Genomic DNA, 15749 nt, shown 5'->3' with positions numbered 1-15749 from the left:
TAGCAGGCAATTCCCATCAATGAGCTGCACTAAGGAAAGGCAATCAGGGCTTTTTCCAACATCTTTGAAGCACTGGAAAGTCTGATCCAAACCTACCTCACCCTTTTTCTCCCCACATAACATTTATCAATCCCATGAACTTCTCAGCTCCTGGCACAGCTCACTACAACAAATGTGATTCTGAAATTTGCTCATGGTTTTTGGATATTCATGTTCAAATATTTTGGGGAATGGAAAATAACCTGCCCATTAAAAGAAGAGGTATTGCTAGAGAAGCTGTAATTTCCCAAACATCAGTTTCAAATTCATTCCCAAATTCACTGCTGGATATGTGCATCTAAAATAAAACAGTAATAAGAAAGTGTTGAGCAATTCTCCTTTACAGATCACTGAAATCATATTGCAACAACCTGGCAAAGGAATGTTTGATTTTAACTGAACAGAATACAAAAACAAAACAAAACTGCTGTTCTGTCATGTCAACAGCCTATTTAGTCTCACAATAAGGACCTGTAAATGGATTTGTCTTATGTATTTGAAGAAAAAACATTGCTCTTCCAGTGTTGCCTAATGCTCTCCAGAGCTTTGGGAAAAGCTAAGTTTTCTGTACACTTGTCACGGCCAGTTTAGCATAGAACACAGGTCACCCAAGTCATTTAAACACAACTGTAGGGTTGAAACATGAGTTTTTAAAACAAAGGCAGCTGCAAAAATAAATCCAACTTACAGCTTCTGCACCACTTCCAGAAAAACAGATGAAGGGATGTATGAACTTCCTAGATTAACACAAGGTATTTGAAGACATCTGCACAGAAAACATGTTGCCAAGAGATTTTTCATTCCATTTATTTCAGAAATAAGACAACAGTATAAATCACTTAGCAGACACAACCAAAATTAAAAGATCAGGACCCTTGTTTACTCTTTTCCAAAACTCATTCGGATTCTCTGTTCCAGCACAAAATATTCTCACCCAATCATGTAATCCCACATGCCTGATCAGGTAAAAAGCCAATGGAATCCTAGAATACAGCAGGTTTTCAGTTCATATTATTTTACTGCACCTCTACCCCAGCTGATTTTTCACAATAGGTTGGTAGATAGTTGGATTGCAGAGCAAATAACATTCTCCAAAAATTAATAGAATAGCATTTAGTATCTACTCTTCTTTACCTGCCACCATTCCTGGGAATTCACACTTAAATCAGGAAGTAATCCTAGTCAAAGTACAACCCAAGGCAGACCCAGAAATGCAGTGATTATTGACAAATCACCCCCAAACTGCTATGATTTTAATTTTTTACGTTTGCCTGAGTTAAGAGCAGTAGCTGGGCTCGGAAATGCTTTGCATTTAGCTTGGACAATAATTATCACATAGCTGGGGTCCCAAGTTTTTTTGCACAATTTAACTAAACTGCATATGCTGGGTAACATGCCAGCATGCCTCAAATCAGATTTTAGACATATTTTCTAGATATCTATGCTCATACAAACATGCTTTAAAGGATCACCCTGAAAATTAGCCCTGGCTTGATCAAGAAATAGCAACAGCAGATTACTACAATAAAATAAGAATTTCAGCAACCACTGGGAATCGTTTTGAAAGTTCTTGAGCTTGAATTTCAACATCATTAGGTTTATTTCTCAAACATTTGGCATGTTAATGTTTTTCTACTGAAATTCTTACAGATTAGAAAGAACAATTTACTCTCCTACCCCTGAAACATGTAAGGTGTAATCAGATTAGTTGAAGAGTGCATGGAATAAGAAAATCTTTTCCTTTGCTATCTCCCTTATGTCAGTTATATCCCAACACAGCACTAGTAAGCAAAGATTATCTTACAATATATATTGGGAATAAAATTGAACTGTATTTAGATTAAGCTTTATAGCTAGCTTTGTTTCTATCATAAGGAATGAGACATACCAACATTTTACTCAAGGTAAATGATACTGGGTATCATTTTACTTCTGGAAGGCCAAAAATTAAATTCAAGAGGATGGTTTACAAATATAGACAGATAATGATTTTATTAGAAATACTGAACATCATCAACTTTTCAAGCAGTTTCTCCATGAGCAGTTTCTCACAGTGCCCTTATAGAAATTTTACTGTGTGACAGAAAGTTGTACAACAAAAAAAATAAAGTAGTATTTTGATTACATTTCTGTTTGCTCTCAGAAATGAAGACAATTTCTTAGCCATGAGTTGTTTAAAAATTCTCTAAGTTGTTATCATGCAGAAAAGCACTAATGTTGAAAGGCACTAGGATTTGAGCTTGTGTTACCTGGTTTCCAGTATAGACAGCACTTGAGAGCTCAGTAAATCACACCTGTAAAACGCTCCTGTGTTTGGGCCCAAATCTGCTACATTCATTGAAGTGTTGGACAGGTTCTTGCGCAGCTGGAAGGATGCAAAATTCAGAGCAGATCTCTGCAGATTTACAGGTTGGATCTTTCCTTGACAGATGTACGAGCTGTGACCTGTGTGTATGTTCTAATTACATCCTGAAAATAAAGCAACAGAAAATCTCAAAGCAAGTTCCATTTAAAGTAGAGAACTTCAGGAAAAAAATGAATCAACTAAGTTGTTGCTCTTTGGAGCAAGCACTGAGCCCAAGAAAGGCTTGTGGCAATTTTCATTACCACCTCAAAGGGTGGGTAACTAACCTGAACACATTTATTATCACATAGCTACCTTCCAGAAACCCTACAAACCCCAACTGAACGAAAGTCTTCGTACATCGCCAGTTAATCAACATTTAATTGTTATTAGAGAGATGTTTTCTTATTTTGCAATTCTACAAGCACTGACTTCTGGCTTTTAGTTCAAACGGGGATCAAGACTAATTTCTCACTTCATTGGATTTACAAGGGAAGCCAAAATAATTCACAGCCAGGCAAAATGCAGCTACAAAAATCATCACCATACCTTTTTTCTACCCTCCACATGGTGTTTGTCCAGCAAAGCCTGGATGGAGGCTCCATAACTAGGATGAACATCAGTGAAGTTTTTCACCTGCACAGGAAGACAATTCAGAAAAGGCAACAAGAATTCTTTTTTCCTCCATTTCAAGAGAGCTCTTCACCACATTTTCTGGGCTACAAGCAGTAGGTAACATCAGGAAGAAAAGTTTAATTCTGATCAGTTATAAACAAGATATGAACATCTTCAAACACAATTTCTATTATGCTACACAGAGCTCACTCCCAATTTAAACAAAGTTGCCCTGGGAAAGATAAGGATCCAATTCCCCGCTGGCCCTTACTGCCTTCTCCTTGTTTAGAGCAAAACCTTACTCTGGCAGTCATCTGATTTTTAAAACACCAAGCTAAACACCTGTCCCATTCTTCCCCCCAGGAAAAAGTTACTTTAACATGTCATATATTGATGTTATAGCGTGTCAACAGGCACATATTTAAGTATGAGAATTCCTGAGTAAGAAAGCCCAGCCTTTTCAGAGAATTCCTGATCTTCCTTTCCAGAAGCCTTTATGAAAATGTTACTAGACAGGTAGGAAACCTGGAATAAACCCCAAAGAGGGCACTTACAGCTCTTTTCTGAATGAAAAGTTGGGCATCCTTCAGATGATCTGCAATGTTTTTACACAGCCTCTGCCGCTCTTCCTCGTTCAGCACTTTGAGGTAGAATTCTCGCACCTGGCCATTAGAAATAAATGTTTATTTTGATAGTCCCAAAAGTGAATAAGAATAGCTTTCACTTCCTAGTCAAGCAACATTTAAAATACTCAAAACATTTAAAAGGCAGACAATCCGTCAGGGTTTTTCTTTGGCAAACGTGCCAACAACTCCTTCTCTAATGGCAAGAAAACAAGTCAGAGCCTCTACCTAACAATGCCCAAAATCTCAATTTTAGATTCTGTGAGAACTCACAGTAACACACACCCTACACACCTCTCACGTGTGCCAAGCAGCTCAAAGCCTTTCCACACCCCCACCTGGGTCACGTTGTCCTCATTGGCACTATTGAAGCGCTGCACATCCCCTGAAGCAAACATGTGGCTCTCCTTGAGCTGGGGCTGATCCTCAGGACCAGAGAAGCTGTTTGGGTAATAATTTGGGGCACCACCTGGGAAAAAAAAATCCCCAAACCAAATCAATCAGATGGCAGCACTTTCAAGTAAGTCAGAAGACAAAGGATGTTATTTGCTTGGAGGAATCAAAATCAATTATTCAGACAGGACTCGTTTTATTGAAAACAGCTGACAGCATTTTTCTGTCAACACCTTGAAGCTAGTACTTAACAGCACCGTGCTACAAAGAGAATTTCGACAGCTTTTTTCAGGGAATATTGATTTGATTCAAAAATAAGAAAACCTGGTCTCTCTCACAACAATATTTCTCAATTGTAATAGACAGTCATGGTTGAAGTTTAAGGCAGCATAAAAATACTGCCTTTTCAGTCATTTACATATCTGAAGTACTACAATGCTTCCCTGTGTAGGGGGTGTATTTTAAACACATAATGAACTAAGAGAACTGCATAAAAATACACTCACTATCTGTTCTGGGACAAGAGCAGCTATCCTCAAGTTTCTGTTTTTCAAATATTTCCCTCTCCTCGCTCAGCGAGTGTCTGAATTCATAGCCCAGAGGAACACATATTTTGGCATGAGCCACAACTTAAGTACATCCTTGTTTACTCTCAGGTGGAAAACAGCCACTATTGGGCAAACCTTGACAGAACAGAAGCTGATCAATAAAGGGGAAGGGACAGCTCTACTCTTGCCATTTTCACTTTTGTCTTTCACAATCTCATAAATCTGAAAGCAAAGCAATTTAATGAAATGGACTGAGCCAAGTCAGTCTCTAAAACCTGACTGTGGGTGTTCTCTTACAACCTGCTTTTCTCTTAAAGACCTTTTTATTAAGTTTTAAACACATTCTAAACTTCTGTTGGTTTCTATACTTTTGAACAAAGTCCTCATCCCATATCCAAATATCACAACTTTCCCTTACTGTATTGACAGAGAAGACATACAAGCATTCTGCACAAATATGTAAAGATAATAAACATGGATCTTAAGCCCCCTGTGAACTGAAGAGAACACTGCAGCCCATGCCTAAGTGTCATTATACTGAAAGCTGCTTTCCTGGCTACCTTGGTTGTCAGAAACAGTCATTGGCCCATCCCTCTGGTAGTTGGCCACCCTGGCTCTGAAGGGACAGTTGACAGGGATCTGGAGATAGTTGGGGCCCAGGCGGTGTCTGTGGGTGTCAGGATATGAGAAGAGGCGTCCCTAAAACATTGAGCACAAACATTAACCATCACTTGTAAAACACTGGGGCATGTCATCTCAAAGCTTTCATAAGCAGCAAACTAATCAATGCTCCTCAGGTCACACCTCCTGTTTACCTGCAGCATTTTGTCAGGGCTGGGCTCAATTCCAGGAGGCATGTTGCTAGGGTCATAAGCCATCTGTTCCACCTCTGCAAAGTAGTTGACAGGGTTCCTGTTCAAGACCAGCTTTCCCACAGGGATGAGAGGGTAGTCAGCATGAGGCCAAACCTGTAAGACACAACACAAATCCAGTAAAATCAACATTATTACAGTATTATGCAGCTTAACTGCCAGGCAGAATTCACCCGATTTCAGTCTAGGTTAAGAAAATACATTACCGAGTTTCTTTTTTCTTAACAAACATTGAGGAATATCTTATTTTAAGAAGCCTTTTGCAATTAACACAGATAATTAATGCAACTTATTTCATCATCCCAGCATAATCTCAGCACGTGAATACTTGAACAAAATACCCGCAGGCCCTTGAAAAGCTGCCTAGGGAAGCAGGGCACGGGTGGAACTGGTGGCACAAATGTTTTCAGCTCCTTCAAAATGCTTAACTGGCCTTTTCTTTTCCATCTGAGCTGCACTTTTAAGTTCAATGGTCTTTAGCCACTTGGGGAGAACAGTGTTAGAGGTAAAAAGAGTTTATGCAATGCAAGTTTATGTCGGCATCTTTCAACAAGGCATTCCAAGGAGCACCTATTGGAAGTGGGACAAAATGAGACCCGCAAGGTTCAGGGTGTGACTGATCTGAGATCACAGTTCTGAAGTGCCATGGGATCTACAGGCCTGCAATCAAGCCCTATCCTATTTCCCTGAGGAAGAGTAAAATCAGATATAACACAACTACACTTTCATCTCCAGAATCACTGGCTCATCATGGCTCTACAATAAAGAATACACTTGAGAACTACATGAAACTGAATATTCTCAGAATTATCAGACATACCTTAGTCACATCAAAAGGATTAAATGGGAACTTCTCTGCTTCTTCAAAGGTCATAACCTGAATGTAGAAGGACCATGAAGGATAGTTCCCCTTGGCAATTGCATTGTAAAGGTCCCGTATGGCATAATCAGGATCAGTAGAAGCCAATCTTCCTGCTTCTTCCACAGAAAGGTTTTTGATGCCCTGGTCAGTCTAAGAGCAACAAAAGCACCAGTTAAAGCATGCTGAAAGTACTACAGAGTTCATCCATTAAAATTGATTTTAATAAGATTTATAATCCAAGAATGAGACTGTCCAAATTAAAACTTCCGGTAACTTGAGTTTTGATTTATAGTACATTCAACAGCTGCCTTCCAGATAAAAATCAGTTCACTGACAGTACTCCATTAACAAGAGACAGATGCTCATAGAAGAGTTTCTTATAGTAAATGATTACTGTGTTAGCAAGAAAGATGCTTCTCCTATTGGTTAAAGGTATGAAACTGATATTAAACAAGGACTCCACACACACACACCTTTGAGCCTGAATTAAACTTGAAAAGTCACAGATCTTTATGGTTTTTATCCAATATGATGTATAGTTCCAATTAAGAAAAAAAAGAAATCAATACCTTGGCATGGAATTTGCAGTAAACTGCTCTTCCATCAGCATTAACCAGTTTGAAGGTGTGTGATCCATATCCATTCATGTGGCGAAAGCCATCGGGAATGCCACGGTCACTGAACAGGAAAGACACCTGAAGAGAAGGATCAAACATTATTAATGGGCTCAGCATATCAAGGAGAAAGTCTTCACTCCAGATTAAGTTTGTTTATTGTGTTAATCTGCATCACTAGGGGCTATGTGAATGTTTTCATTAATTCCTTGAGGAATTTCTACTTCAGGTGTTAATTAAATAAAACTGACTCCCCCTGTAAGCATAGGTAAGTATGGATAATTTAAAATCATATTTAAATAAAATATTAATAAGACTATGTAGACTTCTAGATGAACATGGAAAAGAGAGAATTAAAAACCTGTTGTCACAACACGTTTATCTTAATCATGCAAAAAGTCACGGGAGAAGCTTACTTGATGCAAAGACTCAGGGCGAAGACTCCAGAAGTCCCACACCATGTCTGGATCCTTCAGATGAGTCTGAGGGTTCCTCTTTTGGCTATGGATGAAGGAAGGAAACTAATTTGTCCAGAAGTGGAGGAGGAGAAAGAGAAAAAAATAATTAAAGACAAATCTGTAAGATCACTGAGAAAAAAAAATCTTCTGCTGCCGTACCCTTCCTGCCAAATAAATTAATTCACAGACCAGTCAGTAAAATCAGGGTAATGCCAAACATTCACAATTAGAATAAACAGACATAAAGAATGCTTTCATTTTGTGGTTGATAAGGTGAGAGATAAAACTGTTCAGATTTGTATATCTCTGTTTATGTGACTCACAAATGTACTATGAAATATCTGTGCAGAAATCCTGCACTTAAGAAAAGCCCCTCTGCTAGCTGCTGTCAAACTTATGCCGAAAGACCAAAAACCCCAGATTTAAAAAAAAGAATTGGCAAGAAGCTTTTGAAGTGAAAAGTATGAAACCACGTAAGTTATCAAGCTTTAGTTCTTTATTTACTTTCGTTAAGAACATCTTTCCAAGCAAAAAATGTTCAGACAATGTGACAAACAACCAAGTTTTTGCTTATGAGGAAAGCCAAAACAAGATGTGAATGAACTTTTGGGCTTTCTCACAAAGTACCCTCACCTTTTGCGCTTACTCACCAACATTGCATCCCGAATAAAGAAGATGGGAGTGTTGTTTCCCACAAGATCCCAATTCCCATCCTCCGTGTAGAATTTCATGGCAAAGCCTCGGGGGTCACGAACTGTGTCAGCTGAGCCAGATTCTCCAGCTTGAAGAAATACATGAACACACAGAAGTGTTAGGATAGGAAATGCATATAAATATGACCTGAAAATAGGCCATAAAATCCTAAAAGGGTTTATTGCAGTCTTTTCTATACCAAGGAATTGTAGGAATATTTTCAACAACACTTCACACACTGTGAGTTTTCAAAGTGTAAACCAAACCAAACTTTTAATTGTCAGGCCACAATTAAAAAAAAGGAAAAAAAAAAAGTATATCCACTTGAACTAACTGAGACTGGAATTTGCATTAAGAGAGACATCATCAGATTTTAGGCTGAATCATCTAAACCCATATTTGCTTCTGTGCACCAAATCCCAGTGGGAAAGCTCTCATCTGGAAGGTAGCAATCTAACCAGCGTACCTAATAAAACACTATGGAAGAGCTGTAATCCTTTTAATTCCTCCTGCTTCACCCAGGATCGGATTTTCCATGAGAATTCAGACCAGAGCACAAGTGCTCAGCACAACACCTGAGCAGAGGTGTTCCAGAAGTGCTCAGAACAGCTAATGTTGAATTGTGATGAAATCAGTAGGACACTCATTCTCTCGTTAAAAACCTTGTGTATTCCAGAACAGCAGGGAGGAAACGTGTCCAAACAGGGTAGGCAAAGGGAAGGGAAGGATGCAACAACCTGCTCCAGCAACAGTCCACATTTCAAACTCAACTCTGTGTCCTGTACAACACTCAGGACACCTTAAATCCTAAGAGATTTAAGACTAGAAACAGCCAATAAGGCCCAAGCCAGCAGCTCCCTGAGCCTTGCTGGACTACTTTTTTCTCTCCAGTACTTCCAGAACTGAATCCTCATTATGATTTCTTTTTTTTTTTAAATACATCCACATAATGAATTATAATTTTTCCTATCAGACAAGCTATTGATCACAATTAGCTTCAACTAATAGCATTTAAGATTTTGCTAGTTTGTGAACTCCATCCTCTTAGAAATCAGAGTTTATTTATGGAAGATTGTTTGTTTTTCTTTGCCCGGTATTTAGTTCATGTCATTCATTCCCAAAACATTCCTGCAGCATAAGAGATCATAGGTATTTAACTTGCAAATGTTGATTGTGAGCCAACCAGAAACAAAAAAAGCTTTCTGTCAGAAAAGCCAGCTCAGGCTGCACTCCCTCTCACATTTCAGACAGAAAAGTGTCTCCAGAGAGCTCTGACAGAAAGGGGCAAAAGCTGCTTAAGGTCTTCCATGTAAGTGAATTTCAGAGAAGATGAAGCAAGCATTGCAGACACCCTTAAGTGTCCCACAATGCAACCCCTGCTCTCAGGGCACACATGCAGAAGACACAAAGTGAATTTAGAGCCTTACCAACAGTGGAGAAGCGGATGGCAAGCGGAGTCCTTTTCCCAATGTGCTCAAACACTTTTGCCTTACAATACTGGGTGATATCATGAGTGACTTCAAAATAGCCAAAGGCTCCTGAGGAACAGCAAGTTGAAAATATCAGATTTAGATACCTTCCTCCCACTCCCAGCTTGTCTGTTGTTAACATACAACTTGAGGTCCAAGGAAAATATGGAAGTACACCAGTTTAAACAATGTGCTAAACACTCCATTTACTTTCACAAAATGAAACTGATGTAACACAAACTATTTGCTCATTCTCTCCTCCTTAACTGACTGCTAGCAGCTCCCAACAGCAGCACAGAAGATGCTCCTCTGCCAAGATCTATGTATTTATCTGGAAGCAAGGCAGGTATGTCTTTAATCCTCCTATGAGTTGCAGAATTTTTTGGTGCACCAGTAAGCTGGGTGAAGCAACACAACCCTTTCCACCCCCACAGAGGAACTTTTCCCATGTACAGTCACATTTTAAATACAGCCCCACATTTGCTCCTTCTAGGCTAATACATTCAAAAGTCAAGGTACTAATTCTACCTTACTGAGATCAATGATAATTTTTTTAAAGGTTTAGGGTTTCTTAATTTAAATATTAGATGATCAGCTTGCTTTGGCAGACATACATTAGAAAACAAAGCCAAATTCTCTATTAAGTAACATGCAAACAACATTAAATAGAGATGGGGAGGAACAGACAGAAGAAGCAGAGACTACAGCAGATACAGAAAAAATTGAAGGGCTATAACCACATTTTCTCTCATTTTTGTAAACAGCTTTTCAATGCTTCATGTTTTGGCACCGAGTTCTTTTAAACCAGGCCTTACCACTGTTTATATCGATTCATTTAGTTAGTAACACTAAATTATAAATAACAATGTAATTGATGTGCCACGACCTACACCTTAACTGAAAAGCTCTTTAATTCTACACAGAGAAAATATGTGTCTTTAAACATACCTGCCCCTTTTGCATGCACAACTCTCTCAGGAATCCTCTCTCTGTCAAAATGAGCCATCTCATCAGTGAAAACAACATCTTGGACAAGAAGAGGTCCACGTGACCCCACTGTCAGGATATTCAGCTTATCCCCAATGGGGTTCCCAGCACCTGTGGTCACGGCATCTGGTTTCTGGAAGCAAGAGAAAGTCACTTTCAACACCAGAATAAAAAACCCTCTGGATTTGAGCCACACAATGTGCATGACTGTTCAACCATTACAGGTCACAGAACAGATCAAGAAGTGACAAAATCACTTCAGATTCTGGGGGAAGTTACAGAATATACAGATGTTTACCTAAATCACAGAGCTAAGGTTTAGGACAATTTAAGAAGGGGAGTTGAAGTCATGTAAAATCGAGGAATGTTTTCCATGGTTCAGAAATGTTTCTTCTCAAGACTAATGACCTCGCTTCAAGAAAAATATAGGATGGGAAAAAAAAACCTAAAAATGAAGCAGCTGCTGGAAAATAAGGGAGAAAGGAGAGAAAGAGGAAGGTAATGTCAGTACACGGATAGAGATACAAGGAAAGTGCTACAGCCAGACTAAAATGTGGTTTCCTTAATTACTGCTGGTCTAGAAGAGTTATGGAAAATAACAGAAGTAGGAACACCTGAGGAATCATCATTTTAGATTCCTGCACCCTGGAAGGACTAAATTTAACACAAGCCCTAGGAAGCTCCACTGTCAGGAAATGTCCTGTAACTTCAACAAACACCTGCACTATAACTGAGTGCACTCCTACTTTCTCACAAAAAGATTCTCGTAGAAAAGGCTTTATCTGCATCACATGTGGGGCTCTATACTCCTCTAAAGCAATATTCCTATTTTACTGGGTGCTGTGGAAAATGTAGTGAGAAAGGCACATCAGCTCCAGAGACCTGATGGTCACAGTTTTCAGTTTTTCCTGGACTACGTTTATTGTTAAGAGCCTTGTAAAGGACTGAGAAGAACACGAAAACAATTAAGGACAAAGGAAAAAATAAAGGAAATAAAGACAAAATTTGCAACAGGGCAAGCTCATATAGAGTCACAGATTCCAACCAGCCTATGGGAACCCAGGGCTTCCCTCTGGCTGCCCTGGAGGGTCTGGGACCCTGGCAGGGGGTCAGGAACCCGCCCTGTACAGAGCCCCGAGGGACACTGTCTGTGATCTCTGTCCATGGAAAAGAGTTTTCAATCTTACAGGATGAATTACAAGCTCTGAGTGTTTGATATAAGCAATAATTAAGTGTGGCACGGGTGCAAAAGTAAAATCTTAGGATTCTAGATTAGGGGTCCAAAGGGGACAAGATGGAGGAAATTGGGTGTGTCTTGTCCTTTTTCTTCTTCTTCATGCCCTCCATGTTTCACTGTGGTGTTGGCATTTTTCTATTGGTTTAGGCTGGGGACACACTGTTCAACACAGATGATAGATATTGGCACATTATTGTAAATACAGCACAGGTAGTTTGTGGTATTTAATGTTTGTAACATCCCACTGAGGGGCAGAGCCCCACACGCTGCCCTGCAAGACAGAGCTGCGGCAGGGCAGCAGAACATGTTAGAGATAAGCAAGAATAAACGACCTTGAAAACAGCACAGACGAATTATGGCTTCTTCTTTGGCAACGGGGCAGAAAGACAGAGACTTTCTACAATCTCGGAATCACCAATACCTCAGATTCCGACACCAGCTAACAATAAATCCATCACATCTTGCACTAAACTGACATGATTCCATATGGGCTCTCTATCCACACCATCCTATCTGAAGCATCCACACACCTGAACCATGCCAGCACAAACTCCCTCAGCCCTTCCTGATGAGTTCTCCTCCTTTAAAGTTCTATAAATGAAAGGGATGGTGGAGAGAAGGAAGAAGCAATTCTTCATGAGAAACGCATTCATTATCCTAACAAGTGACTGTATGAGGTTCCAATTCTTACCCCAAGTTCTGCTTTAAGGGGGTCAATTTCTGCAAAGAGACAAAATTCCCATCTGATTAGAGAACTTTCCCCCCTAAAAGGCAACCTACATAGGCAAGGAATGAACAATTATTCACATCCACACCCAGAGCTCGGGATGAAGCAGAGAACACAGGGAGTTCCAGACACCTTTGTTTCACTCAGGTCCATGAATAACCACATAAAAGACATTTGACAGGATAAGGGCATTTCCACTGTGTCCCTACTAATGTGCAACACACGCTACTCCAGCTGGCTTGAATTCCCAAAATATCCATGTTCTTTATTCCTCCTTCACCACTTCATTAGCATAAAGCTTTAAGCATAAATCCAATTCCTTCGGGATGCCTGGAATCCTTATCTACACTGAAATCTGCATGAACATTTTAAAAGACAATAACCGGTTACAAACATAAACATGAAACTTACAGGAAAATTAAATAAAGCCAAATTCGTATTCCAAGTCAAATAAACAAACATCTGCCTAAATCAAAAGGTAATCTATAGTTTCTCATGGGAAATATGCAAGAGTAGAAATTGCTCTCAGTATATTTTTCACTGCTTATTTATTACAGACAAGCCTATTCTATAATGCCAATATTTAACACCACCAGAAGTAGTTGCTAAAACCACAACTTGTTATCATTATGGCTATTAAAAAAAATTAACAGCTTTGTGGCTGTACAGTCTCCTTTGTGTAGGCAGACTTTATAGTGTTCACATTAGAAGTAAAGAATATTCATTTAGTTAGTGGAAGGAGATATTCACTTTAGTTTCAGGATAACGTTATGTGAGACACACAAAGTAAGTTCCAGAGAGGGGAAAAAAACCCTATACCATAGTTTAAAGAAGAACTCTCACACTACTTTTGGACCCGAGTTTGTTTGATGCCTGTGTTTTCATCTGCTCGGGAGCTGCACACAGCCCAAACCTGGATAGGTAAGAGCTTTCAAATCAGTGTTTCATTACAGCACTCACCGACCATGACAAAAAGAAGGGAAGGAAAACCAGGAGAATTTTAGCTGCTGTGGTAAACAGCACACATCAAAGTACACACTTCCAGGCATTACTGATACTTTGCACCTCGTACAACTCACTTTAAAATTTTAATAAGTCCTCCCTACTTTCTATCTTGAAGTCTCATGACTCCTTATGCAACGCAGACTTTTGGGTTGCCTCCCAATCTCCAAATTAACCTTGGCCTCTTTTCAAATGCTTCTTTGCTACAGAAAAGCAAAGACATCCCTACAAAAATAATTACTCATGGACAAAAAAGCAACTATTATGACACATGCTAGGATATAATGGAGTCACAAGTCATCAGGTAGTTTTCACATTGTACTTTTGAGAACCGAGAGAAAAAATAAAATTAAGATGACTTAACAGCTCCAGTGGGAACTGCGACATCCACTTGCATCTTGCAATATTGCCACTTAAAACCAGCACAAAGTGTACTTAGTGGCAAACACACATTTCTGTCAGAAATGATACATGGAAACAATACGTCACAGGGAGTTGATGAAGAAGGGAAGAGAACTCTTGCAACATTTACACATTAACCTAAATATCTGGGATCTAGGCTACATCTTCAGATGACTGAGTGTCATACTGCTGATGACATTCCTTTATGATTTTGGTCAACCACTTGTGCCAATCCATTTCATAGCATCATAGAATGGTTTGGGTTGGAAGGGATCTCCAAGGTCATTGAATTCCACCTCCCTGCCACGGCCAGGGACACCTTCCGCTATCCCAGGTTGCTCCAAGCCCCGTCCAACCTGGCCTTGGACACTTCCAGGGATAGGGCAGTCACGGCTTCTCTGGGAAACCTGTGCGAGGGTCTCATCACTCTCACAGGGAGGAATTTCTTCCAAAATATTCACTTCGGTCTGGTCATGCCGAGTTGGAAGGGAGCCACAAGGATCCAACTCCTGGCCCTGCAAACACTACTGAACGTATTTTATCCTTTCTATTATTCCCTAGTCACATAGTCATCGGTCTCTACGGCCGTGACAGCAAACCGAAACACAAACTTCTGATTTAAGGCAGAATAAAAATCGCCCCCATCGCTGCCCGCGGCTCGGGCGCGGCGCTGCCGGGAAGGAGCGGCCGGGGCCAGGCAGCGCTGACCGCCGGTATCGCTGCGGGCCAGCTGGCAGCCCCCATCCCTCCGTGCCCGCTGCTCCCGGGCACAGCTCCAAGCCGCGGGGCCGAGGCCGGGACGGGGCGAGGGCGCCTCGCCCTCCGCCGCTGCGCCGGGGACGCCCGGGCGCTCGGAGCGCCGCATCCCGCGGAACGCCGCGGGGCTCCGCGCCCTCCGGCGCCGCGGCTCCCCGCGGGATGCGGGGCACGGCGGCACCGCGGAGCGGCGGTGCCCGGCAGGTACCTGCGAGCTCCGCTGGCTCTTCCACTGCTTCAGCTGGTTGGCGGCGTCGTCCCGCCCGTCGGCCATTTTGCGGTCTCCGGCGACCCCCGAGGCAGGAAGGGCGGCGCGGAGCGGAACGGCGGGGCTGTGTTCGCTCCCGGCGAGGAGGCAGCAGCGGCGCGGAGGTCAGGCCGCGGCCCGGTCGCGCTGTCACCCCGCGGGGACCCTGCGCCGCCGCCGCGTCCCGCCCGCAGCAGCCGCGGGTAGCGGGAGGCAGCGCCACTATAGCGCCGCTCCCGCCTGCGCCCGCCCCCCGCTACCTCCTCGGCCAATAGGACCGCGGATAGCCGCCACCGCGAGAGCTGATTGGCCTAAAGGCACGTCAATCATGAGCGCGAGGCCACGCCCGCTCCTCGCACTGTGGGTCAGGGGCCAGCGGCGCTGTCGGGTTCCTTTGAAATTGGAAGGAAATTCAGCAATGTGCCGCTGCCAAAGGCATTTTTCGGCTGTAATTCCACTGTTAAAATGCCGGAGCTTTCTAAAACCGCTGTTGTTCAGTGGCAAAGGACGTTACAGGTTCGGCACCGTGAAAGCTGCACGTTCCTACGGAGTTTCTGAGGCAGGGTTTGTTTCAGCGGTGAAAAAAGTGTTTGTAAATTGCAAAGTCAAAACGACCGGTATATAACTATATAAATATATAAATTACATCAGTGTATAACTATATACGGGCTCACTGTTGTGTTGGTGCCTGAAATGGGGTACAGGTGGTTCACTAACTTTGGTCATATGCACTCAATAGTAAAGAGCATTTCTTCGGTGACTGGAATTTAACCTTAAAAAAACACCCGCTTCTGAATTGTGTGGCTATACTTACAAATTAAAGTAAATATGACACAAATAGCTTTGGTAATACTGCAGAAG

The 15749-nt window shown here is 41.5% G+C and overlaps 1 protein-coding gene across 1 annotated transcript; it reads right to left on the bottom strand.

The window, feature by feature from the left end:
- Positions 1 to 821: 821 nt before the first annotated feature.
- On the bottom strand, positions 822 to 15131 carry CAT (catalase). Its single transcript, XM_030275352.4, has 13 exons — positions 14850 to 15131; positions 10479 to 10650; positions 9489 to 9599; positions 8019 to 8149; positions 7327 to 7431; positions 6866 to 6991; positions 6255 to 6446; positions 5378 to 5530; positions 5123 to 5261; positions 3960 to 4090; positions 3553 to 3660; positions 2933 to 3019; positions 822 to 2508 (listed from the first exon to the last, which is right to left on the bottom strand). The coding sequence occupies exons 1-13, from the start codon at positions 14913 to 14915 to the stop codon at positions 2443 to 2445; spliced, it is 1587 nt and encodes a 528-aa protein (XP_030131212.4). The 5' UTR covers positions 14916 to 15131; the 3' UTR covers positions 822 to 2442.
- Positions 15132 to 15749: the final 618 nt, after the last annotated feature.

This window comes from Taeniopygia guttata, chromosome 5 (assembly GCF_048771995.1).
Source record: "Taeniopygia guttata chromosome 5, bTaeGut7.mat, whole genome shotgun sequence".
In the NCBI taxonomy this organism is placed as follows: Eukaryota; Metazoa; Chordata; class Aves; order Passeriformes; family Estrildidae; genus Taeniopygia; species Taeniopygia guttata.
Note: the sequence above shows the minus strand (reverse complement) of the source record. Positions and strands in the feature narration are given on the sequence as shown.